The 27896-nt window shown below is 59.3% G+C and overlaps 1 protein-coding gene across 2 annotated transcripts in view; it reads right to left on the reverse strand.

Annotated features, from left to right (window-relative positions):
• atp1a3b (ATPase Na+/K+ transporting subunit alpha 3b) overlaps positions 1-27896 on the reverse strand; it is a 131955-nt gene that overhangs the window by 40112 nt on the left and 63947 nt on the right. Inside the window, exons 2-11 of one of the 2 annotated variants that reach the window (XM_086003905.1) lie at positions 25865-25924; positions 15850-16053; positions 12045-12158; positions 11377-11511; positions 10545-10662; positions 9764-10032; positions 8242-8440; positions 7952-8061; positions 4968-5102; positions 2107-2299 (exon numbers count right to left, since the gene is read on the reverse strand). In XM_086003905.1, coding sequence (XP_085860031.1) covers positions 2107-2299; positions 4968-5102; positions 7952-8061; positions 8242-8440; positions 9764-10032; positions 10545-10662; positions 11377-11511; positions 12045-12158; positions 15850-16053; positions 25865-25924 — 1537 coding nt within the window. Of the gene's footprint in view, positions 1-2038; positions 2052-2106; positions 2300-4967; positions 5103-7951; positions 8062-8241; positions 8441-9763; positions 10033-10544; positions 10663-11376; positions 11512-12044; positions 12159-15849; positions 16054-25864; positions 25925-27896 lie in introns of those variants that run through there. The other variant, XM_086003906.1, reaches the window with a different exon arrangement.

Raw genomic sequence — 27896 nt, forward strand, 5'->3', positions numbered from 1 at the left:
AGCACCCTCCCCCCCAGCCCACTCGCCCAGCACCCTCCCCCCAGCCCACTCACCCAGCACCCTCCCCCCCAGCCCACTCGCCCAGCACCCTCCCCCCCAGCCCACTCACCCAGCACCCTCCCCCCCAGCCCACTCGCCCAGCACCCTCCCCCCCAGCCCACTCGCCCAGCACCCTCCCCCCCAGCCCACTCACCCAGCACCCTCCCCCCCAGCCCACTCACCCAGCACCCTCCCCCCCAGCCCACTCGCCCAGCACCCTCCCCCCCAGCCCACTCGCCCAGCACCCTCCCCCCCAGCCCACTCGCCCAGCACCCTCCCCCCAGCCCACTCGCCCAGCACCCTCCCCCCCAGCCCACTCGCCCAGCACCCTCCCCCCCAGCCCACTCGCCCAGCACCTTCCCCCCCAGCCCACTCGCACAGCACCCTCCCCCCCCAGCCCACTCGCCCAGCACTCTCCCCCCCAGGCCACTCGCCCAGCACCCTCCCCCCCAGCCCACTCGCCCAGCACCCTCCCCCCCAGCCCACTCGCCCAGCACCCTCCCCCCCCAGCCCACTCGCCCAGCACCCTCCCCCCCCCAGCCCACTCACACAGCACCCTCCCCCCCAGCCCACTCGCCCAGCACCCTCCCCCCCAGCCCACTCGCCCAGCACCCTCCCCCCCAGCCCACTCGCCCAGCACCCTCCCCCCCAGCCCACTCGCCCAGCACCCTCCCCCCCAGCCCACTCGCCCAGCACCCTCCCCCCCAGCCCACTCGCCCAACACCCACCCCCCCCAGCCCACTCGCCCAGCACCCTCCGCCCCGCCAGCCCACTCACCCAGCACCCTCCCCCCCAGCCCACTCGCCCAGCACCCTCCCCCCCCAGCCCACTCGCCCAGCACCCTCCCCCCCCAGCCCACTCGCCCAGCACCCTCCCCCCCAAGCCCACACGCCCAGCACCCTCCCCCCCAGCCCGCTCGCCCAGCACCCTCCCCCCCAGCCCACTCGCCCAGCACCCTCCCCCCCAAGCCCACTCGCCCAGCACCCTCCCCCCCCAAGCCCACTCGCCCAGCACCCTCCCCCCCAGCCCACTCGCCCAGCACCCTCCCCCCCCAGCTCACTCGCCCAGCACCCTCCCCCCCAGCCCACTCGCCCAGCACCCTCCCCCCCAGCCCACTCGCCCAGCACCCTCCCCCCAGCCCACTCACCCAGCACCCTCCCCCCCAGCCCACTCACCCAGCACCCTCCCCCCCAGCCCACTCGCCCAGCACCCTCCCCCCCAGCCCACTCGCCCAGCACCCTCCCCCCCAGCCCACTCACCCAGCACCCTCCCCCCCAGCCCACTCGCCCAGCACCCTCCCCCCCAGCCCACTCGCCCAGCACCCTCCCCCCCAGCCCACTCGCCCAGCACCCTCCCCCCCAGCCCACTCGCCCAGCACCCTCCCCCCAGCCCACTCGCCCAGCACCCTCCCCCCCAGCCCACTCGCCCAGCACCCTCCCCCCCAGCCCACTCGCCCAGCACCCTCCCCCCCAGCCCACTCGCCCAGCACCCACCCCCCCAGCCCACTCGCCCAGCACCCTCCCCCCCAGCCCACTCGCCCAGCACCCTCCCCCCCCCAGCCCACTCGCCCAGCACCCTCCCCCCCCAGCCCACTCGCCCAGCACCCTCCCCCCCCCAGCCCACTCGCCCAGCACCCTCCCCCCCCCAGCCCACTCGCCCAGCACCCTCCCCCCCCCAGCCCACTCGCCCAGCACCCTGCCCCAGGACCCTCTCTCTCCCCCAGGACCATCTCTCTCCCCCAGGACCCTCTCTCTCCCCCAGGACCCTCTCTCCCCCAGGACCCTCTCTCTCCCCAGGACCCTCTCCCCCAGGACCCGCTCTCTCCCACAGGACCCTCTCCCCCAGGACCCTCTCTCTCCCCAGGACCCTCTCCCCCAGGACCCTCCCTCTCCCCCAGGACCCTCCCTCTCCCCCAGGACCCTCTCTCTCCCCCAGGACCCTCTCTCCCCCAGGACCCTCTCTCTCCCCCAGGACCCTCTCCCCCGACGGTCCCTCTCACCCAGCACTCTCTCCCCCCGGCCCCTCCTCTCCCCCCAGGCCCCCCCTCTCCCCGACGACCCCTCTCACCCAGCACTCTCTCCCCCAGGCCGCCCAGCTCCATGTAGGCATTCTGGAAAGCCTCCTTCAACTCCTCGTCCAGCGGTTGCTCCTTGCCCTGTACCATGATGGTTGAGCTTCGGTCTAGGATTCGTTCCGGGGCGCCCTTCATCACCAGCAAGTATCGCATATCGTTGGAGTCCTCAGTCTCGTGAATGGAGAGCTGGGCCAAAGAAACACGGGTTAATACAAACTGCGACCATTCCTGCTCAAAACCCACCGAGACACTTAACACGCGTATCTACAGAGGGTGGCCTGGAGCGTACAGCACTGAAACAGTTCATTCGGCCCAACTGGTCCGTGCCGGTGTTTATGCTCCACACCAGCCTCTTCCCACCCCTCCTACTCTCACCCCATTAACATATCTTTCTATTCCTTTCTCCCTCATGTGATTATTTAGCGCCCCTTTAAATACATCTCTGCTATTCGCCTCAACCACTCCCCGTGGTAGCGAGTTCCACATTCTCACCACTCTCTGGGTAAATGTTTTAAATGTCTTAAATGTTTCTATATTTCTTAAGGCTAAAGGGATCAAGGGATATGGGGAGAAAGCAGGGTCAGGGTACTGAATTTGGATGATCAGCCATGATCTCATTGAATGGCGGAGCAGGCTCGAGGGGCCGAATGGCCGACTCCTGCTCCTATCTTCTATGTTTCTAAAGAAGTTTCTCCTGAATTCCCTATTGGATTTATTAGTGATGATCTTATAGTTATGACCTCTAGTTTTGGTCTCAGCCACAAGCAAAAACATATTGGCCCAGAAATTCGGGTCTCGGCGGGTGAGTACGCACGGGGTACTCACCTGTAAGCCCAATGGAAGTGCCGGTTTCCTGCATGCACTGCGCATGTGCGGGAAACCGGCACTTCCGTTCCCCTGAAAGCAGGGGTTCAGAGTTCGAACGCGAGCGCGGGAGAGGCGGCGCGTGCGCATCGAACTTAGGTTTGTTTTTGCAGGTTTTCCCGGGAGGGTAAGTCTCCAGAAGTTACACTTTTAAAAAGCAGTCGCAAGGCCTGCTTTTTACAAGTTAAGTGGTGAATTAATTAAAATTAAAACATTTTTTCCACAGGTTTATTATTTTTAAATACTTTAAAGCAAGGTAAGTTTATTTTTAGCCCCGTTGGAAAATAAAATTATTTTTTTCAAAAATTTAAATTATTGTTTAAAATAGTTATTTCATGTCATTTATAGTTTATTTTAAAAATGTGATTTAAAAAAAAAGTTTATTTGAAGATTTAGTGATGTTTTGGGGCCGTAGTATTTATACGTTTTGACAGCTCTTCCTGTCAAACTTATGAATGGAGCATTCCCTGCTCCGATTGGCTCCCCATGGCCCACGTGATCCCAGGGGACGCATTGAACTAACTGCGCCCCTGGGATACGCAGGCACTGCGCGCCGGCAGTTGGAGCAGGCCCCGGATCGGAATTCCACGGGGGCCCACAGCGCAATGGCCGCCGCGCAAGGTAAGTGCAGGTCGGGGGCTTACACCCACGGGAAGCCCTCGACCCAAATTTCTGGGCCATTCTTTACGTCTACCCTTTCATGATTTTAAAGACCTCTATCAGGTCAACCCTCAGCCTTCCCTTTCCGAGAGAACAGAGCCCCAGCCTGTTCAGTCTCTCCTGATCGTTGTAATGTCTCAGTTCTGGAAGTGTCCTTTTAAATCTTTTTGGCACCTTCTCCAGTGTCTCTATATACTTTTTATAATATGATGGCCCGAGCTGTGCACAGTGCTCGAAGTGTGGCCTGACCAGGGTTATATACAAATTCAACATAACTTCTGTGCTTTTCAATTCTATCCCTCTAGAAATGAGCCCCAGTCTCTGGTAAGCAGAATCCCTCCTTCACAGGCCCATAAGCGGTTTGAAGTCATGTGTCTGGAAACCTTGTGCTCAAGTTTAATATAGTCCTGGGAGTGAAGTTAGATCCAGAGTAACACTGTCCCATAAACACTCTCAGGGCAGGTACAGCACGGGTTAGATACAGAGTAAAGCTCCCTCTACACTGTCCCATCAAACACTCCCAGGACAGGTACAGCACGGATTAGATACAGAGTAAAGCTCCCTCTACACTGTCCCATTAAACACTCCCAGGGCAGGTACAGCACGGATTAGATACAGAGTAAAGCTCCCTCTACACTGTCCCATTAAACACTCCCAGGGCAGGTACAGCATGGGGTTAGATACAGAGTAAAGCTCCCTCTACACTGTCCCATCAAACACTCCCAGGGCAGGTACAGCATGGGTTAGATACAGAGTAAAGCTCCCTCTACACTGTCCCATCAAACACTCCCAGGGCAGGTACAGCATAGGTTAGATACAGAGTAAAGCTCCCTCTACACTGTCCCGTCAAACACTCCCAGGGCAGGTACAGCACGGGTTAGATACAGAGTAAAGCTCCCTCTACACTGTCCCATCAAACACTCCCAGGGCAGGTACAGCATAGGTTAGATACAGAGTAAAGCTCCCTCTACACTGTCCCGTCAAACACTCCCAGGGCAGGTACAGCACGGGTTAGATACAGAGTAAAGCTCCCTCTACACTGTCCCATCAAACACTCCCAGGGCAGGTACAGCACGGGTTAGATACAGAGTAAAGCTCCCTCTACACTGTCCCATCAAACACTCCCAGGGCAGGTACAGCACGGGTTAGATGCAGAGTAAAGCTCCCTCTACACTGTCCCCATCACACACTCCCAGGGCAGGTACAGCGCGGGTTAGATACAGAGTAAAGCTCCCTCTACACTGTCCCATCACACACTCCCAGGGCAGGTACACACACAGACACAGACACAGTGTATTGCTAAGTGACCTGGTTGGTGCAATGAGCTCACCTGGTACTTGTTCGTGGAGTTAAATGGAATCTCATTGATTTTCTTATTCTTATCCCTAGTCACTTTGACTGAGCCGGAGGACAGCTCGATACATTTGAGGAGGGCCGACTCGGAGGCATCACCAGCCACGTCTCGCTGCACGGGAGAGGAAGCAGAGTTCAGGCAATAGAAGGTCAAGGCACACCTGCTTTACACCCACCCCCATCTGTCGGGGACAGGCAAACCCGTCACACTCTCCAACAAGTGCAGCAACCGCGCAGAGTCGCGCAGTCAGTCACCTTACGGTGCTGAATAAACAATGCAGTTACACAGAACGGGGAACATGTAACTCCACCGGGGAATGTGTAACTCACCCGGGGAACGTGTAACTCACCCGGGGAATGTCCCGCACGCCCGGGGAACATGAAACTCACCCGGGGAACGTGTAACTCACCCGGGAAGGTCCCACACGCCCGGGTAACGTGTAACACACCCGGGGAACCTGTAACTCACCCGGGGAACGTGTAACTCACCCGGGGAACGTCCCACACACCCGGGGAACGTGTAACTCACCCGGGGAATGTCCCGCACACCGGGGAATGTGTAACTCACCCGGGGAATGTCCCGCACACCGGGGAATGTGTAACTCACCCGGGAAACGTCCCGCACACCCGGGGAACGTGTAACTCACCCGGGGAATGTCCCGCACACCCAGGGAACGTGTAACTCACCCGGGGAACGTGTAATTCACCCGGGGAACGTGTAACTCACCCGGGGAACGTGTAATTCACCCGGGGAATGTGCAACTCACCTGGGAAACGTCCCGCACACCCGGGGAACGTCCCACACACCCGGGGAATGTCCCGCACACCCGGGGAACGTCCCGCACACCCGGGGAATGTCCCGCACACCCGGGGAATGTCCCGCACACCCGGGGAACATCCCACACACCCGGGGAACGTGTAACTCACCCGGGGAACGTGTAACTCACCCGGGGAACGTCCCGCACACCCGGGAAACGTCCCGCACACCCGGGGAATGTCCCGCACACCCGGGGAACGTCCCACACACCCGGGGAACGTGTAACTCACCCGGGGAACGTGTAACTCACCCGGGGAACGTGCAACTCACCCGGGGAACGTGTAACTCACCCGGGGAACGTGTAACTCACCCGGGGAACGTCCCGCACACCCGGGGAACGTCCCACACACCCGGGGAACGTGTAACTCACCCGGGGAATGTGTAACTCACCCGGGGAACGTGTAACTCACCCGGGGAACGTGTAACTCACCCGGGGAACGTCCCACACACCCGGGGAATGTGTAACTCACCCGGGGAACGTGTAACTCACCCGGGGAACGTGTAACTCACCCGGGGAATGTGTAACTCACCTGGGGAACGTCCCACACACCCGGGGAATGTGTAACTCACCCGGGGAACGTGTAACTCACCCGGGGAACGTGTAACTCACCCGGGGAATGTGTAACTCACCTGGGGAACGTCCCACACACCCGGGGAATGTGTAACTCACCCGGGGAACGTCCCACACACCCGGGGAACGTGTAACTCACCCGGGGAACGTGTAACTCACCCGGGGAACGTGTAACTCACCCGGGGAATGTGTAACTCACCTGGGGAACGTCCCACACACCCGGGGAATGTGTAACTCACCCGGGGAACGTCCCACACACCGGGGAACCTGTAACTCACCCAGGGAACGTGCAACTCACCCGGGGAATGTGTAACTCACCCGGGGAACGTCCCACACACCCGGGGAACCTGTAATTCACCCAGTGAATGTGCAACTCACCCGGGGAATGTGTAACTCACCCGGGGAATGTGTAACTCACCCGGGGAACCTGTAATTCACCTGGTGAATGTGCAACTCACCCGGGGAATGTGTAACTCACCCGGGGAATGTGTAACTCACCCGGGGAATGTGTAACTCACCCGGGGAACCTGTAATTCACCTGGTGAATGTGTAACTCACCCGGGGAATGTGTAACTCACCCGGGGAATGTGTAACTCACCCGGGGAATGTGTAACTCACCCGGGGAATGTGTAACTCACCCGGGGAATGTGCAACTCACTCGGGGAACGTGTAACTCACCCGGGGAATGTGTAACTCACCCGGTGAATGTGTAACTCACCTGGGGAATGTGCAACTCACCCGGGGAATGTGCAACTCACCCGGGGAATGTGTAACTCACCCGGGGAATGTGTAACTCACCTGGGGAATGTGCAACTCACCTGGGGAATGTGCAACTCACCCGGGGAATGTGCAACTCACCCGGGGAATGTGCAACTCACCCGGGGAATGTGCAACTCACCCGGGGAATGTGCAACTCACCCGGGGAATGTGTAACTCACCCGGGGAATGTGTAACTCACCCGGGGAATGTGTAACTCACCCGGGGAATGTGTAACTCACCCGGGGAACGTGTAACTCACCCGGGGAATGTGTAACTCACCTGGGGAATGTGTAACTCACCCGGGGAATGTGCAACTCACCCGGGGAATGTGTAACTCACCCGGGGAATGTGTAACTCACCCGGGGAATGTGTAACTCACCCGGGGAATGTGCAACTCACCCGGGGAATGTGTAACTCACCTGGGGAATGTGTAACTCACCCGGGGAATGTGCAACTCACCCGGGGAATGTGTAACTCACCCGGGGAATGTGTAACTCACCCGGGGAATGTGCAACTCACCCGGGGAATGTGTAACTCACCTGGGGAATGTGTAACTCACCCGGGGAATGTGCAACTCACCCGGGGAATGTGTAACTCACCCGGGGAATGTCCCGCACACGCGGGGAATGTCCCGCACACGCGGGGAATGTCCCGCACACCCGGGGAACGTCCCGCACACCCGGGGAACGTCCCGCACACCCGGGGAACGTTCCGCACACCTGGGGAACGTCCCGCACACCTGGGGAACGTCCCGCACATCCGGTTTTGTAGGCTGCTGCCCACTTGTGATGCGGCTACGCTCCCTCGCACCTACCTTGAGTATGGGGATGGTGTCTTGGCCTGGTTTGAAGGTGGCTCGGTTGCACAGGGCGGCGATGCGAGACAGCGAGGCCCAAGTGATGGAACTCTTGTCGAAGGAAGCACCTGTGGCAGACAGAGGAGGATAGAGTCAGGGCTGGGAGGACAGGGAGAGAGAGAGAGCGCCAGAGAGGAAAAGCCACCCCCAGCTGGCCTCGCACTCCAGCGGGCGCGTTCCCCCGGCCCACGCACAGGCTGGCGGGGCCGGAGAGGGCGGGGTGGCGAAGCGGGCGACAGTTACTTTACCGGATTGATCTTCTGTGGTGTCGGCCTCGTGGATCTGATTGTCAAACCACATGTGTGCGACGGTCATGCGGTTCTGGGTCAAAGTGCCAGTTTTGTCGGAGCAGATGGTTGAGGTGGAGCCCAGGGTCTCCACAGCTTCCAGGTTCTTCACCAGGCAGTTCTTGCGGGCCATGCGCTTGGCGGTCAGGGTCAGACAAACCTGCGGAGTAAGGGCCGGAGTTTAGCGGAGCGGGAGCTCGGAAGCAGCTTGAGTATTGTGTGCTGTTTTGGTCACCTTGGGACTGGGGGCAAGGTACTGACTTGGATAGAGAACTGGTTGGCAGACAGGAAGCAAAGTGTTGGAATAAACGGGTCTTTTTCCGAGTGGCAGGCAGTGACTAGTGGGGTACCGCAGGGATCGGTCCTTGGACCCCAGCTATTCACAATATATATTAATAATCTAGACGAGGGAACTAGATGTAATATCTCCAACTTTCCAGACGACACAAAGCTGGGTGGGCGTGTGTGCTGTGAGGAGGATGCCGAGAAACTACAGTATGATTTGGACAGGTTGGGTGATTGGGCAGAGGCATGGCAGATGCAATATAATGTGGATAAATGCGAGGTTATCCACTTTGGTGGCAAAAACAGGAAGGCAGATTATTATCTGAACGGCAATAGATTGGGAGAAGGGGAAGTGCAGCGAGACCTGGGTGTCCTTGTGCACCAGTCGCTGAAGGTAAGCATGCAGGTGCAGCAGGCGGTTAAGAAGGCAAATGGTATGTTGGCCTTCGTAGCGAGAGGGTTCGAGTATAGGAACAAGGATGTCTTGCTGCAGTTGTACAGGGCCTTGGTGAGACCACACCTTGAGTATTGTGTGCAGTTTTGGTTGCCTTATCTGAGGAAGGATCTTCTTGCCATGGAGGGAGTGCAGCGAAGATTCACCAGACTGATACCTGGGATGGCAGGAATGACGTATGAGGAGAGATTGGATCGATTGGGCTTATATTCGCTGGAGTTTAGAAGAATGAGAGGGGATCTCATTGAAACTTATAAAATTCTAACAGGACTAGACGGGCTAGATGCAGGAAGGATGTTCCCGATGGCGGGGGAGTCCAGAACCAGGGGTCACAGTCTAAGGATAAGGGGTAAGCCATTTAGGACAGAGATGAGGAGGAATTTCTTCACCCAGAGAGTGGTGAACCTGTGGAATTCTCTACCACAGAAGGCAGTTGAGGCCAATTCATTAAATATATTCAAGAAGGAGTTGGATATATTTCTTAAGGCTAAAGGGATCAGGGGATATGGGGAGAAAGCAGGGACAGGGTACTGAGTTTGGATGATCAGCCATGATCGCATGGAATGGCGGAACAGGCTCGAGGGGCCGAATGGCCTACTCCTGCTCCTATCTTCTATATTTCTATGTTTCTATGTAAGCAATGCCCCACCACCACCCCAGCAGGGCTCGCAGATGCCCCAGGCTCCCAGCTTCTGTGACAGCTCCCGCTGGCCCAGCCGCAGGCACGGGCGGGCGGACACTCACCGTCACAGTGGCCAGCAGGCCCTCGGGTACATTGGCGACGATGATCCCGATGAGGAAGATCACGGCCTCCAGCCAGCTGTAGCCCAGGATGATGGAGAGGACGAAGAAGGAGACTCCCAGGAAGACCGCCACCCCGGTGATGATGTGAATGAAGTGCTCGATCTCCTTGGCGATGGGCGTCTTGCCTGTGTCCAACCCGGAGGCCAACGTGGCGATGCGGCCCATCACCGTCCGGTCACCCGTGAAAATCACAATCCCGCGGGCAGTGCCTAGGATTAACGCAGAGCATTGGGTGTCAGCATGGTCACATTGCAACAACACCGGGAACACTGTGCCAACACTGGGCATGCTCACACTGCGCCAAAACCGGGTACACTGCGCCAACACTGGGCATGCTCACACTGTGCCAAAACCGGGTACACTGCGCCAACACCGGGCACACTGCGCCAACACTGGGCATGCTCACACTGCGCCAAAACCGGGTACACTGCGCCAACACTGGGCATGCTCATACTGTGCCAACACCGGGTACACTGCGCCAACACTGGGCATGCTCACACTGTGCCAACACCGGGCACACTGCGCCAACACCGGGCACGCTCACATTGTGCCAACACCGGGCACACTGTGCCAACACCAGGCACACTCACACTGCACCAACACCGTGCACACTCACACTGCACCAACACCGTGCACACACTCACTGCACCAACACCGTGCACACTCACACTGCACCAACACCGGGCACACTGCGCCAACACCGGGCAGGCTTACTACGCACCTTCCACACAGTTAGTTGAGAAGAACGCGATATTCCTGGTCTCCAGCGGGTTGTCGTTTGTGCAGTCTGGGGAACGGGTCTGGGGCTCTGACTCACCGGTCAGTGAGGAATTATCAACCTGTCGCAGGCAGAGGGGAAAGGGGAAGAGAAAAAGGAGGGAGAGGGAGAGCGAGAACGGGAATAAGGAGAGAGGGTGAGAGACAGATGGGGAGAGAGAAGATTGGGAGGGGGTGAGGGGGAAATGGGAAGGCATTGAGAGAGGAGGATGAGGGGACGAGAGACGAGGGGAGAGAGGAAGAATGCAAGAGAGATGGGGCGAGACAGAGAAGGGGTGGAGAGAGAGATTCAAGGGAAAAAGGTGGATGGGGGAGATAAAAGGGTGAGCGGGAGAGACAGAGACAAGGGGGAAGATGGGGAGAAGACGAGGGAGGAGAGACGGGTAGAGAGATGAGGGGAAGATGGAGGAAAGACAGAGCAGGAAATACGTGGAAGCGAAAGAGGGTAATGGGAAAGAAAGGGAGATGGAGGGAAGCAGGAAGAGGGACAAAGAGAGAGAGAGAGGGATTGACAAGGGGTAGACAGAGAGGAAGAGACAGAGAGAGTGTCGCAATAAGATACAGGGAGAGAGACAAAGTGGAAGAGAGAGAGATGAGGATGAAACAGAAAAAAGAAAGTCGATTTTACGTAAGGAAAGAAAATGAAGAGAAAACAAAGGAGCGAGAGGGGGGAGAGAGTGACATCGAGAGCATCAATTGAGTAACAAGAATACGTCCATCATGGAATAGTGATTCACAGGAAACCAGACCTTGGCCGCGTACATATCCCAGCATACCTTGCAGCCGTGAGCAGAGATGATCCTGAGGTCGGCTGGGATTCTGTCACCGCCTTTTACCTCAACCAGGTCTCCGGCAACAACTTCCTCCGCATTAATCTGCGTCTTCTCGCCTTCCCGGATCACCATGGCTTGCTGCAAACAGGTAGGCCAAGAGGCACAATAATTGGCAGAGATTCACCACACCCAGTACCGGTCCCTCACCCTGTACTGGTCCCATGCCCTGTACCGGTCCCTCGCTCTGTACCGGTCCCACGCCCTGTACCGGTCCCACGCCCTGTACCGGTCCCACGCCCTGTACCGGTCCCTCGCCCTGTACCGGTCCCTCGCCCTGTACTGGTCCCACGCCCTGTACCGGTCCCACGTCCTGTACCGGTCCCTCGCCCTGTACCGGTCCCTCGCCCTGTACCGGTCCCACGCCCTGTACCGGTCCCACGTCCTCAACCGGTTTCTCACCCTGTCCCAGTCTGTAGTCCCTTGGCTATTTCTAACACTAAAGCAGCTGGAGCCCTGTGGGGCGGGAGGGTGGGGATTATTCTCCTCACGAGTGGTGTTGGTCAATTGTCCATGTTTACCCCAGTCCCCTGACCTGTTTAGTCATGCGTGGCCTGGCCTAGTCTAGCCTGGCCTCGGTCCCTGTGTTGCATTAGAAGCAATGTCCTGCTTACCTGAGGCACCATGTTCTTAAAGGACTCCATAATCTTTGAGCTCTTTGCCTCTTGGTAGTACGAGAAGCATCCGGTGATGATCACTACAGCCGACAGCACGATGCCCAGATACAGCTGCACGGGGAGAGGAACCATACCCTCGTTAGAACCGGAGTTAGACCAGCCCAGGGCACACCCCCATTGGAACCAGAGTTAGACCAGCCCAGGGCACACCCCCATTAGGACCAGAGTTAGACTAGTCAAGGGCGCACCCCCATTGGAACTGGAGTTAGACCAGCCCAGGGCACACCCCCGTTAGAATCGGAGTTAGACCAGCCCAGGGCGCACCCCCATTGGAATCAGAGTTAGACCAGCCCAGGGCGCACCCCCATTGGAACCAGAGTTAGACCAGCCCAGGGCGCACCCCCATTAGGACCAGAGTTGGACCAGAGTTAGACCAGCCCAGGGTGCACTCCCCCCCCCCCGATTAAGACCAGAGTTAGACCAGCCCAGGGCGCACCCCCATTAGGACCAGTGTTAGACTAGCCCAGGGCACACCCCCATTAGGACCAGAGTTAGACCAGCCCAGGGTACACCCCCATTAGGACCAGAGTTAGACCAACCCAGGGCACACCCCCATTAGGAACAGAGTTAGACCAGCCCAGGGTGCACCCCCATTAGGACCAGAGTTAGACTAGCCCAGGGTGCACCCCCGTTAGAATCGGAGTTAGACCAGCCCAGGGCAGACCCCCATTAGGACCAGAGTTAGACCAGCCCAGGGCACACCTCCATTAGGACCAAAGTTAGACCAGCCCAGGGCACACCCCCATTGGAACTGGAGTTAGACCAGCCCAGGGCACCCCCCAGTTAGGACCAGAGTTAGACCAGCCCAGGGCACCCTCCAGTTAGGACCAGAGTTAGACCAGCCCAGGGCGCACCTCCATTAGGAACAGAGTTAGACCAGCCCAGGGCACACCCCCATTGGAACTGGAGTTAGACCAGCCCAGGGCACACCCCCATTGGAACTAGAGTTAGACCAGCCCAGGGCACCCCCCCCGGTTAGGACCAGAGTTAGACCAGCCCAGGGCGCAACTCCATTAGGACCAAAGTTAGACCAGCCCAGGGCACACCCCCATTGGAACTGGAGTTAGACCAGCCCAGGGCACACCCCCATTGGAACTGGAGTTAGACCAGCCCAGGGCACCCCCCGGTTAGGACCAGAGTTAGACCAGCCCAGGGCGAGCTCCCATTAGGACCAGAGTTAGACCAGCCCAGGGCACACCCCCATTGGAACTGGAGTTAGACCAGCCCAGGGCACCCCCCGGTTAGGACCAGAGTTAGACCAGCCCAGGGCGCACCCCCATTAGGAACAGAGTTAGACCAGCCCAGGGCACACCCCCATTGGAACTGGAGTTAGACCAGCCCAGGGCACCCCCCCCGTTAGGACCAGAGTTAGACCAGCCTGTTAGGACCAGAGTTATACCAGCCCGTTAGGACCAGAGTTATACCAGCCCGTTAGGACCAGAGTTACACCAGCCTAGGGCACACCCCCATTAAGACCAGAGTTACACCAGCCCAGGGCACACCCCCATTAAGACCAGAGTTAGACCAGCCCAGGGCGCACCCCCGTTAGGACCAGAGTTATACCAGCCCGTTAGGACCAGAGTTAGACCAGCCCGTTAGGACCAGAGTTATACCAGCCCGTTAGGACCAGAGTTACACCAGCCCAGGGCACACCCCCATTAAGACCAGAGTTAGACCAGCCCAGGGCGCACCCCCGTTAGGACCAGAGTTATACCAGCCCGTTAGGACCAGAGTTAGACCAGCCCAATAGGACCAGAGTTAACCCACCATCCATCGGAATGGGAGGGAGCCATTCAGCCCCTGCGGCCTGTTATAATTAGATCATGGCTGATCTACATCTTAACCCCATTTACCCGCCTCGGTTCCGTAACCATTAATACTCTTGCCTAACAAAAATCCATCAATCTTAGTTTTGAAATTTTCAATTGGGCCCCAGCCTCAACAACTTTTAGGGGGAGAGAGTTCCAGATTTCCACCACCCTTTGTGTGAAGAAGTGCTTCCTGACATCACCCCTGAACGGCCTGGCTCTAATTTTAAGGTTCTGCCCCCTTGTTCTGAATCCCCCCCCCCACCAGAGGAAATAGTTTCTCTCTCTCTACCCTATCAACTCCTTTAATCATCTTAAACACCTCGATTAGATCACCGATACTCAAGAGACTACAAGGATAGTCTGTGCAGCCCGTCCATGTAATTGAACTCTTTCAGCCCCGGTCTCACGGACGCAGACAGGGATCTGGGGGTCCTGGTGCATGAAACACAAAACGTTAGTATACAGGTGCAGCAGGTGATCAGGAAGGCCAATGGAATCTTGGCTTTTATTGCGAGGGGGATGGAGTATAAAAACAGGGAAGTCTTGCTGCAGTTATACAGGGTATTGGTGAGGCCACACCTGGAATACTGCGTGCAGTTTTGGTTTCCATATTTAAGAAAAGATATACTTGCTCTCGAGGTGGTTCAGAGAAGGTTCACTTGGTTGATTCCGGAGATTCCGGAGGCTGAGGGGGGACATGATTGAGGTGTACAAAATTATGAGGGGCATAGATAGGATGGATGCTGAGGAGCTTTTTCCCTTAGTAGAGGGGTCAATAACTAGGGGGCATAGATTCAAGGTAAAGGGCGGGAGGTTTAGAGGGGATTTGAGGAAGAACTTTTTCACCCAGAGGGTGGTTGGAGTCTGGAACTCACTGCCTGAAAGGTGGTAGAGGCAGGAACCCTCACAACATTTAAGAAGCATTTGGATGAGCACTTGAAATGCCATAGCATACAAGGCTACGGACCAAATGCTGGAATATGGGATTAGATCAGACAGGGCTTGATGGCCGGCGCAGACACGGTGGGCCGAAGGGCCTCTATCCGTGCTGTATAACTCTATGACTCTATGACTCTATGAGGGGGTTGACGTATGAGGAAAGGTTGAGTAGGTTGGGCCTCTACTCATTGGAATTCAGAAGAATGAGAGGCGATCTTATCGAAACATATAAGATTGTGAGGGGGCTTGATCGGGTGGATGCGGGGAGGATGTTTCCACTGATGGGTGAGACTAGAACTAGGGGGCATAATCTTAGAATAAGGGGCTGCCCTTTCAAAACTGAGATGAGGAGAAACTTCTTCACTCAGAGGGTAGTAAATCTATGGAATTTGCTACCCCAGAGAGCTGTGGAAGCTGCAACATTAAATAGATTTTAAACGGAGATAGACAGTTTCCTAGCAGATAAGGGAATTAGGGGTTACGGGGAGAGGGCAGGGAAGTGGACGTGAGTCTAGATTTGGATCAGCCATGATCCTATTGAATGGCGGAGCAGGCCCGAGGGGCCGTATGGCCTACTCCTGCTCCTATTTCTTATGCACGGTGGCATAGTGGTTAGCACTGTTGCCTCACAGCGCCAGGGACCCGGGTTCAAATCCGGCCTCAGGTGACTGTCTGTGTGGAGTTTGCACATTCTCCCCGTGTTTGCGTGGGTTTTCTCCGGGTGCTCCGGTTTCCTCCCACAGTCCAAAGATGTGCGGGTTAGGTTGATTGGCCATGATAAAAATTGGCCCTTAGTGTTAGGGGGGATTAAATACGTGGGGTTACGGGGTTACGGCTTGGGTGGGATGGCTGTCGGTGCAGGGACCGGGTGCTAGGGTTTGGATGATCAGCCATGATCTCATTGAATGGCGGAGCAGGGTTGAAGGGCCGAATGGCCTACTCCTGCTCCTATCTTCTATGTTTCTATGTTCTTATGTTCATACTCTACTCACGTTGTCCCCTGCAGGATTATCTTCTGTCGCAGCCTGGATGCCGTACGCCAGGAAGCAGAGGACGGCGCCGATCCACAGCAGGATGGAGAAGCCCCCGAACAGCTGGCGGCAGAACTTGATCCACTCCGGGGTGGTGGGGGGAGGGGTCAGGGCGTTGGGGCCATCGCGTTCCAGGAACTCTGCCGCCTTGGCGTGGGTGAGACCCTGCACGGAGCAAAGGTCAACAAGGTCAAGGCGATGTCAGAGGGTGAGGAGCGGGCTGGGCGATGGAGAGCGGCAGACAAAGCCAGGTAGAAGGCAGGAAAGAAAATGATTGGCTGGAATGGCTGGTTGGATGAATCACACAGGGATGGATGGAATGTTGGATGGGATGGGACGGTTGGAGGGAACAGTTTGATGGGATGGTTAAATGGAATGGTTAACTAGATGGACCAGTTGGATATGATGTGATGGGCTGATTGGATGTAATGGGAAAAGTGGATGGGCTGGTTTAGATGGATGGGACGGTTGGATGGATGGGACGGTTGGATGGATGGGACGGTTCGATGGACGGGACAGTTGGATGGATGGGGCGGTTGGATGGATGGGGTGGTTGGATGGGCGGGACGGTTGGACGGGCAGGACGGTTGGACAGACAGTGCAGTTGGACGGACGGTGCAGTTGGATGGATGGGACAGTTCGACTGACGGGACGGTTGGACTGACAGGACGGTTGGACGGACGCGACGGTTGGACGGATGGTGCGGTTGGACGGACGGGACGGTTGGACGGATGGTGCAGTTGGATGGATGGGACAGTTCGACTGACGGGACGGTTGGACTGACAGGACGGTTGGACGGACGCGACGGTTGGACGGACGGGACGGTTGGACGGACGGGACGGTTGGACGGATGGTGCAGTTGGATGGACGGGACGGTTGGGCGGATGGGACGGTTGGATGGACGGGACGGTTGGATGGACGGGACGGTTGGATGGACGGGACGGTTGGATGGACGGGACGGTTGGATGGACGGGACGGTTGGATGGACGGGACGGTTGGATGGACGGGACGGTTGGATGGACGGGACGGTTGGATGGACGGGACGGTTGGATGGACGGGACGGTTGGATGGACGGGACGGTTGGATGGACGGGACGGTTGGATGGACGGGACGGTTGGATGGACGGGACGGTTGGATGGACGGGACGGTTGGATGGACGGGACGGTTGGATGGACGGGACGGTTGGATGGACGGGACGGTTGGATGGACGGGACGGTTGGATGGACGGGACGGTTGGATGGACGGGACGGTTGGATGGACGGGACGGTTGGATGGACGGGACGGTTGGATGGACGGGACGGTTGGATGGACGGGACGGTTGGACGGACGGGATGGTTGGATGGGACGTTTGGACGGGACTGGTTAGATGGATGGGCTGGTTGGGTGGATGGGCTGGTTGGATGGATGGGACGGTTGGATGGATGGGCTGGTTGGATGGATGGGCTGGTTGGATGGATGGGCTGGTTGGATGGATGGGACGGTTGGATGGATGGGACGGTTGGATGGATGGGACGGTTGGATGGATGGGCTGGTTGGATGGATGGGACGGTTGGATGGATGGGACGGTTGGATGGATGGGACGGTTGGATGGATGGTGCAGTTGGTCGGACGGGACGGTTGGGCGGATGGGACGGTTGGATGGACGGGACGGTTGGATGGACGGGACGGTTGGATGGACGGGACGGTTGGATGGACGGGACGGTTGGATGGACGGGACGGTTGGATGGACGGGACGGTTGGATGGACGGGACGGTTGGATGGACGGGACGGTTGGATGGACGGGACGGTTGGATGGACGGGACGGTTGGATGGACGGGACGGTTGGATGGACGGGACGGTTGGATGGACGGGACGGTTGGATGGACGGGACGGTTGGATGGACGGGACGGTTGGATGGACGGGACGGTTGGATGGATGGGACGGTTGGATGGATGGGCTGGTTGGATGGATGGGCTGGTCGGATGGATGGGACGGTTGGATGGATGGGCTGGTTGGATGGATGGGCTGGTTGGATGGATGGGATGGTTGGATGGATGGGCTGGTTGGATGGATGGGCTGGTTGGATGGACGGGCTGGTTGGATGGATGGACTGGTTGGATGGATGGGCTGGTTGGATGGATGGGCTGGTTGGATGGATGGGACGGTTGGATGGATGGGACGGTTGGATGGATGGGCTGGTTGGATGGATGGGCTGGTTGGATGGATGGGACGGTTGGATGGATGGGACGGTTGGATGGATGGGCTGGTTGGATGGATGGGCTGGTCGGATGGACGGGCTGGTTGGATGGATGGGCTGGTTAGATGGATGGGCTGGTTAGATGGATGGGCTGGTTGGATGGATGGGCTGGTTGGATGGATGGGACGGTTGGATGGATGGGCTGGTCGGATGGACGGGCTGGTTGGATGGACGGGACGGTTGGATGGATGGGCTGGTTGGATGGATGGGCTGGTTGGATGGATGGGCTGGTTGGATGGATGGGACGGTTGGATAGATGGGACGGTTGGATGGATGGGACGGTTGGATGGATGGTGCGGTTGGACGGACGGGACGGTTGGGCGGATGGGACGGTTGGATGGACGGGACGGTTGGATGGACGGGACGGTTGGATGGACGGGACGGTTGGATGGACGGGACGGTTGGATGGACGGGACGGTTGGATGGACGGGACGGTTGGATGGACGGGACGGTTGGATGGACGGGACGGTTGGATGGACGGGACGGTTGGATGGACGGGACGGTTGGATGGACGGGACGGTTGGATGGACGGGACGGTTGGATGGACGGGACGGTTGGATGGACGGGACGGTTGGATGGACGGGACGGTTGGATGGACGGGACGGTTGGATGGACGGGCTGGTTGGATGGACGGGCTGGTTGGATGGATGGGCTGGTGGGATGGATGGGCTGGTGGGATGGATGGGCTGGTTGGATGGATGGGCTGGTTGGATGGATGGGCTGGTCGGATGGACGGGCTGGTTGGATGGATGGGACGGTTGGATGGATGGGCTGGTTGGATGGATGGACTGGTTAGATGGATGGGCTGGTTGGATGGATGGGCTGGTTGGATGGATGGGACGGTTGGATGGATGGGCTGGTTGGATGGATGGGCTGGTCGGATGGACGGGCTGGTCGGATGGATGGGCTGGTCGGATGGATGGGCTGGTTGGATGGATGGGACGGTTGGATGGATGGGCTGGTCGGATGGACGGGCTGGTTGGATGGATGGGACGGTTGGATGGATGGGCTGGTTGGATGGACGGGCTGGTTGGATGGATGGGCTGGTTGGATGGATGGGCTGGTTGGATGGATGGGACGGTTGGATGGGACGTTTGGACGGACGGGACGGTTGGACGGACGGGACGGTTGGATGGGACGGTTGGACGGGACGGGACGGTTGGACGGACGGGACGGTTGGACGGACGGGACGGTTGGATGGGACGGTTGGACGGGACGGTTGGACGGATGGGACGGTTGGACGGATGGGACGGTTGGACGGACGGGATGGTTGGACGGATGGGACGGTTGGACGGACAGGACGGTTGGATGGGACGATTGGACGGGACGGGACGGTTGGACGGACGGGACGGTTGGATGGACGGGACGGACGGGACAGTTGGACGGACGGGACGGTTGGACGGACGGGACGGTTGGATGGGACAGGACGGTTGGACGGACGGGACGGTTGGACGGACGGGATGGTTGGATGGACGGGACGGTTGGACGGATGGGACTGTTGGACGGACGGGACTGTTGGACGGACGGGACTGTTGGACGGACGGGACGGTTGGACGGGATGGGACGGTTGGACGGACGGGACGGTTGGACGGACGGGACGGTTGGACGGACGGGACGGTTGGACGGGATGGGACGGTTGGACGGACGGGACGGTTGGATGGACGGTTGGACGGACGGGACGGTTGGATGGACGGTTGGACGGACGGGACGGTTGGACGGACGGGACGGTTGGACGGACGGGACGGTTGGACGGACGGGACGGATGGGGCGGACGGACGGGACGGTTGGACGGACGGGACGGTTGGATGGGACGGTTGGATGGACGGGACGGGATGGTTGGACGGGACGGTTGGACGGACGGGACGGTTGGGACGGTTGGACGGACGGGACTGTTGGACGGACAGGACGGTTGGACGGACGGGACGGTTGGACGGACGGGACGGTTGGACGGACGGGACTGTTGGACGGACGGAACGGTTGGACGGAAGGGACGGTTGGACGGACGGGACGGTTGGACGGACGGGACGGTTGGACGGACGGGACGGTTGGACGGGACGGGACAGTTGGACGGACGGGACGGTTGGACGGACGGGACGGTTGGACGGACGGGACGGTTGGACGGACGGGACGGTTGGATGGGACGGGACGGTTGGACGGACGGGACGGGACGGTTGGACGGGACGGTTGGACGGACGGGACGGTTGGATGGGACGGGATGGTTGGATGGGACGGTTGGACGGACGGGACGGGACGGTTGGACGGACGGGACTGTTGGACGGACGAGACGGTTGGATGGACGGGATGGTTGGACTGGATGGGACGGTTGGACAGATGGGACGGTTGGATGGGACGGGACGGTTGGACGGATGGGACGGTTGGATGGGACGGGACGGTTGGATGGGACGGTTGGTTGGATGGGACGGTTGGATGGACGGGACGGTTGGATGGACGGGACGGTTGGACGGACGGGACGGTTGGACGGACGGGACGGTTGGACGGACGGGACGGTTGGACGGACGGGACGGTTGGACGGACGGGACGGTTGGACGGACGGGACGGTTGGACGGACGGGACGGTTGGACGGACGGGACGGTTGGACGGACGGGACGGTTGGACGGACGGGACGGTTGGATGGACGGGACGGTTGGATGGGACGGTTGGACGGACGGGCCGGGATGGTTGGACGGGACGGTTGGACGGACGGGACGGTTGGGACGGTTGGACGGACGGGACTGTTGGACGGACGGGACGGTTGGACGGACGGGACTGTTGGACGGACGGGACTGTTGGACGGACGGGACTGTTGGACGGACGGGACGGTTGGACGGACGGGACGGTTGGATGGGACGGGACAGTTGGACGGATGGGACGGTTGGACGGACGGGACAGTTGGACGGACGGGACGGTTGGATGGGACGGGACGGTTGGACGGACGGGACGGGACGGTTGGACGGACGGGACGGGACGGTTGGACGGACGGAACGGGACGGTTGGACGGGACGGTTGGACGGACGGGACGGTTGGATGGGACGGGATGGTTGGATGGGACGGTTGGACGGACGGGACGGGACGGTTGGACGGACGGGACTGTTGGACGGACGAGACGGTTGGATGGACGGGATGGTTGGACTGGATGGGATGGTTGGACGGATGGGACGGTTGGACGGACGGGACGGTTGGACGGACGGGACGGCTGGAAAGACGGGACGGTTGGACGGACGGGACGGTTGGATGGAAGGGACGGTTGGACGGATGGGACGGCTGGAAAGACGGGACGGTTGGACGGACGGGACGGTTGGATGGACGGGACAGTTGGACGGACGGGACGGTTGGACGGAAGGGACGGTTGGATGGGACGGTTTAACGGACGGGACGGTTGGACGGACGGGACGGTTGGACGGAAGGGACGGTTGGATGGACGGGACGGTTGGATGGGACGGTTGGACGGATGGGACGGTTGGACGGACGGGACTGTTGGATGGGACGGTTGGACGGAAGGGACGGTTGGATGGACGGGACGGTTGGATGGGACGGTTGGACGGACGGGACGGTTGGACGGACGGGACGGTTGGACGGACGGGACGGTTGGACGGACGGGACGGTTGGACGGAAGGGACGGTTGGACGGACGGGACGGTTGGACGGACGGGACGGTTGGACGGACGGGACGGTTGGACGGACGGGACTGTTGGACGGACGGGACGGTTGGACGGACGGGACGGTTGGACGGACGGGACGGTTGGACGGACGGGACGGTTGGACGGGACGGGACGGTTGGACGGACGGGACGGTTGGACGGACGGGACAGTTGGACGGACGGGACGGTTGAACGGGACGGTTGGACGGGACGGTTGGATGGACGGGACGGTTGGATGGACGGGACGGTTGGACGGGACGGTTGATGGAACGGTTGGACGGATGGGACGGTTGATGGGACGTTTCGATGAGTGGGGGACGAGGTTAATGCTGACGTGTCTCACTGACCTGCACACAGTCGGCACTGTTGGACGGGACGGTTGGACGGGACGGTTGGATGGACGGGACGGTTGGACGGGACGGTTGATGGGACGGTTGGACGGAGGGGACCGTTGATGGGACGTTTCGATGGACGGGACTGTTGATGGGATGTTTCGATGGACGGGCCCATTGATGGGATGTTTCGATGAGTGGGGGACGAGGTTAATGACGACGTATCTCACTGACCTGCACACAGTCGGCACTGTCGGACGGGACGGTCGGATGGGACGGTTGGATGGACGGGACGGGATGGTTGGACGGGACGGTTGGACGGACGGGACGGTTGGGACGGTTGGACGGACGGGACTGTTGGACGGACGGGACTGTTGGACGGACAGGACGGTTGGACGGACGGGACGGTTGGACGGACGGGACTGTTGGACGGACGGGACGGTTGGACAGAAGGGACGGTTGGACGGACGGGACGGTTGGACGGACGGGACGGTTGGACGGACGGGACGGTTGGACGGGACGGGACAGTTGGACGGACGGGACGGTTGGACGGACGGGACAGTTGGACGGACGGGACGGTTGGATGGGACGGGACGATTGGACGGACGGGACGGTTGGACGGACGGGACGGGACGGTTGGACGGGACGGTTGGACGGACGGGACGGTTGGATGGGACGGGATGGTTGGATGGGACGGTTGGACGGACGGGACGGGACGGTTGGACGGACGGGACTGTTGGACAGACGAGACGGTTGGATGGACGGGATGGTTGGACTGGATGGGACGGTTGGACAGATGGGACGGTTGGATGGGACGGGACGGTTGGATGGATGGGACGGTTGGATGGGACGGGACGGTTGGATGGGACGGTTGGATGGACGGGACGGTTGGACGGACGGGACGGTTGGACGGACGGGACGGTTGGACGGACGGGACGGTTGGACGGACGGGACGGTTGGACGGACGGGACGGTTGGACGGACGGGACGGTTGGACGGACGGGACGGTTGGACGGACGGGACGGTTGGACGGACGGGACGGTTGGACGGACGGGACGGTTGGACGGACGGGACGGTTGGATGGGACGGTTGGACGGACGGGACGGGATGGTTGGACGGGACGGTTGGACGGACGGGACGGTTGGGACGGTTGGACGGACGGGACTGTTGGACGGACAGGACGGTTGGACGGACGGGACGGTTGGACGGACGGGACTGTTGGACGGACGGGACTGTTGGACGGACGGGACGGTTGGACGGGACGGTTGGACGGACGGGACGGTTGGGACGGTTGGACGGACGGGACTGTTGGACGGACGGGACTGTTGGACGGACGGGACGGTTGGACGGACGGGACGGTTGGACGGACGGGACTGTTGGACGGACGGGACTGTTGGACGGACGGGACGGTTGGACGGACGGGACGGTTGGATGGGACGGGACAGTTGGACGGACGGGACGGTTGGACGGACGGGACAGTTGGACGGACGGGACGGTTGGATGGGACGGGACGGTTGGACGGACGGGACGGGACGGTTGGACGGACGGGACGGGACGGTTGGACGGGACGGTTGGACGGACGGGACGGTTGGATGGGACGGGATGGTTGGATGGGACGGTTGGACGGACGGGACGGTTGGACGGACGGGACTGTTGGACGGACGAGACGGTTGGATGGACGGGATGGTTGGACTGGATGGGACGGTTGGACAGATGGGACGGTTGGACTGGACGGGACGGTTGGACGGATGGGACGGTTGGACGGACGGGACGGTTGGACGGACGGGACGGCTGGAAAGACGGGACGGTTGGACGGACGGGACGGTTGGACGGACGGGACGGTTGGACGGACGGGACGGCTGGAAAGACGGGACGGTTGGACGGACGGGACGGTTGGACGGACGGGACGGTTGGACGGAAGGGACGGTTGGATGGGACGGTTGGACGGACGGGACGGTTGGACGGACGGGACGGTTGGACGGACGGGACGGTTGGACGGAAGGGACGGTTGGATGGACGGGACGGTTGGATGGGACGGTTGGACGGATGGGACGGTTGGACGGACGGGACTGTTGGATGGGACGGTTGGACGGAAGCGACGGTTGGATGGACGGGACGGTTGGATGGGACGGTTGGACGGACGGGACGGTTGGACGGACGGGACGGTTGGACGGAAGGGACGGTTGGACGGACGGGACGGTTGGACGGACGGGACGGTTGGACGGACGGGACGGTTGGACGGACGGGACGGTTGGACGGACGGGACTGTTGGACGGACGGGACGGTTGGACGGACGGGACGGTTGGACGGACGGGACGGTTGGACGGACGGGACGGTTGGACGGACGGGACGGTTGGACGGACGGGACGGTTGGACGGGACGGGACGGTTGGACGGACGGGACGGTTGGACGGACGGGACAGTTGGACGGACGGGACGGTTGGACGGGACGGTTGGACGGGACGGTTGGATGGACGGGACGGTTGGACGGGACGGTTGATGGAACGGTTGGACGGATGGGACGGTTGATGGGACGTTTCGATGAGTGGGGGACGAGGTTAATGCCGACGTGTCTCACTGACCTGCACACAGTCGGCACTGTCGGACGGGACGGTTGGACGGACGGGATGGGTGATGGGACGGTTGGACGGATGGGCCCGTTGATGGGATGTTTCGATGGATGGGGGACGAGGTTAATGACGACGTGTCTCACTGACCTGCACACAGTCGGCACTGTCGGACGGGACGGTTGGACGGGACAGTTGATGGGATGTTTTGATGGACGGGACTGTTGATCGGATGTTTCGATGGACGGGACCGTTGGTGGGATGTTTCGATGAGTGGGGGACGAGATTAATGACGACGTGTCTCACTGACCTGCACACAGTCGGCACTGTCGGACGGGACGGTTGGACGGACGGGACGGTTGGATGGACGGGACGGTTGGACGGGACGGTTGATGGAACGGTTGGACGGATGGGCCCGTTGATGGGATGTTTCGACGGACGGGGGACGAGGTTAATAATGACGTGTCTCACTGACCTGCACACAGTCGGCACTGTCGGACGGGACGGTTGGACGGACGGGACGGTTGGACGGACGGGACTGTTGGACGGACGGGACGGTTGATGGGATGTTTCGATGAGTGGGGGACGAGGTTAATGACGACGTGTCTTATTGACCTGCACACAGTCGGCACTGTCGGACGGGACGGTTGGACGGGACGGTTGGACGGATGGGACGGTTGGATGGACGGGACGGTTGGACGGGACCGTTGATGGGATGTTTCGATGAGTGGGGGACGAGGTTAATGACGACGTATCTCACTGACCTGCACACAGTCGGCACTGTCGGACGGGACGGTTGATGGGATGTTTCGATGGACGGGACTGTTGATGGGATGTTTCGATGGACGGGCCCGTTGATGGGATGTTTCGATGGACGGGGGACGAGGTTAATGACGACGTGTCTCACTGACCTGCACACAGTCGGCACTGTCGGACGGGACGGTTGGACGGGACGGTTGGACGGACGGGACGGTTGGACGGACGGGACGGTTGATGGGATGTTTCGATGGACGGGTCCGTTGATGGGATGTTTCGATGGACGGGGGACGAGGTTAATGACGATGTGTCTCACAGACTTGCACACAGTCGGCACTGTCGGACGGGACGGTTGGACGGGACGGTTGGACGGACGGTTGGACGGACGGGACGGTTGATGGGATGTTTCGATGGATGGGGGACGAGGTTAATGACGACGTGTCTCACTGACCTGAACACAGTCGGCACTGTGCTTCCGACAAACCTCTTCGACGGACATTTTGTGCTCAGTCTGTTGGGAGAAATGAGAAGAGAAGCGTTTCAGCTGATGGAAAACTGGACGGAACCGATAACAGAGGGAGTGCCGGGAGGGATCACTGCCTCCTGGGGGAATGTGTAGCAGTTGGACGGAAGCAATCCTGTTCAACACTCACAACACTTACACACCCTGGCCACTCCTGGAGCCAAGTGGTGAGAGGGATGGCCCTTTTAATTCAGGACAGTTTCCACAGCCTGCAGGGATTGCACCTGCCAACTAGTGCCATGGTTGGGGAGGTTTATATCCATGAATGTGAGGAAGGGGAGTAGATGTGCATTGAAGCCAGACAGGCCAGTCCACAAAGTTCTCCCTCTCTGCAGATCAGCCAATGGGAGTCCTTCCGAACCCGTCGTGTTGCGGTAAACCCTATCCATTTTGTAAGAGTCGGGGGTCGGGGTTCGGGAGCCTCTACCCTCAGTGCCTGTTTGATTAGCAGCTCCACTGGCCGACCCCTAGACAGAGAAGGGGGTCAGAGGTCAAGCCTTCACCTTCCTGTCCCGAGCGGGGAGAAACAGCACACATTTTTTGGGTGGGTGGATGAGTTCAGCTGAGAGAGGCAGGGAAGGGTCTCAGCGAGTCCACCTTTGGTGGATAGATGGCCAAGCCTAGGGTAAGGCTGGCTCCGTCTCTGCCACAGGGATAATGAAAGAAAGCTGTCACTTCCCCGGTTATTACCGAGGGGGCATTGAAGTGAGGTGAGAATTGCACAACTGTTAATCTGTACGTTCACTGAGCAATTGTAAAATAGATCAAAATAGTACAAAACGCTAGTTGGGCCACAGCTGGAATACTGTGTGCAGTTCTGGTCACCACACTATAGGAAGGATGTGACTGCATTGGAGAGGGTGCAGAGCAGATTCACCAGGATGTTACCTGGGCTGGAGCGCTTCAGCTATGAAGAGAGACTGGACAGGCTGGGGTTGTTTTCCTTAGAGCAGAGAAGGCTGAGGGGAGACCTGATTGAGGTGTACAAAATTATGAGGGACATAGATAGGGTAGATAGAAAGGAACTTTTCCCCTTAGTAGAGGGGTCAATAACCAGGGGGCATAGTTTCAAGGTAAGGGGCAGGAGGTTTAGAGGGGATTTGAGGAAAAACTTTTTCACCCAGAGGGTGGTTGGAATCTGGAACTCACTGCCTGAAAGGGTGGTAGAGGCAGGAACCCTCACAACATTCAAGAAGCATTTAGATGAGCACTTGAAACGCCATAGCATACAAGGCTACGGACCAAGTGCTGGAAAATGGGATTAGATTAGACAGGGCTTGATGGCCGGCGCGGACACGATGGGCCAAAGGGCCTCTTTCTGTGCTGTATAACTCTATGACTCTATGACTATGACTATGACTATAAGAGCAGGTTAATGTTTTATACCAAGCCCCATCTCATTCAAGGGTTAAGGGTAGTGGAAATCAGGAACAGCCTCCCCCAAATGGCTGTGGATGCTGGGGTCCAAGTCGCAGGACTGAGAGCGATAGCTTGTGGTTGGGTAAAGGCACTAAGTAATATGGAATAAAGGGGGGTAAATCGAGTTGAGATACAAATCCGCCATGATCTGATTGAATGGGGCAACGGGCTCGAGGGGCTGAATGGCCTCCTTCTGTTCCAATGTAACAGGTCCGAGGGACTGACTGGTCTCCTCCTGTTCCTATGTAACAGGCCCGAGGGGCTGAAAGACCTCCTCCTGTTCCTATGTAACAGGCCCGAGGGGCTGACTGATCTCCTCCTGTTCCTGTGTAACAAGTCCAAGGGGCTGAATGGGCCTCCTCCTGTTCCTGTGTAACAGGCCCGAGGGGCTGAAAGACCTCCTCCTGTTCCTATGTAACAGGTCCGAGGGACTGAATGCGCCTCCTCCTGTTCCTATGTAACAGGTCCGAGGGACTGACTGATCTCCTCCTGTTCCTATGTAACAGGTCCGAGGGACTGACTGGTCTCCTCCTGTTCCTAT

Source organism: Somniosus microcephalus, chromosome 12 (genome assembly GCF_052327205.1).
Source record: "Somniosus microcephalus isolate GS21.2 chromosome 12, FLI_Smic_1.0, whole genome shotgun sequence".
In the NCBI taxonomy this organism is placed as follows: Eukaryota; Metazoa; Chordata; class Chondrichthyes; order Squaliformes; family Somniosidae; genus Somniosus; species Somniosus microcephalus.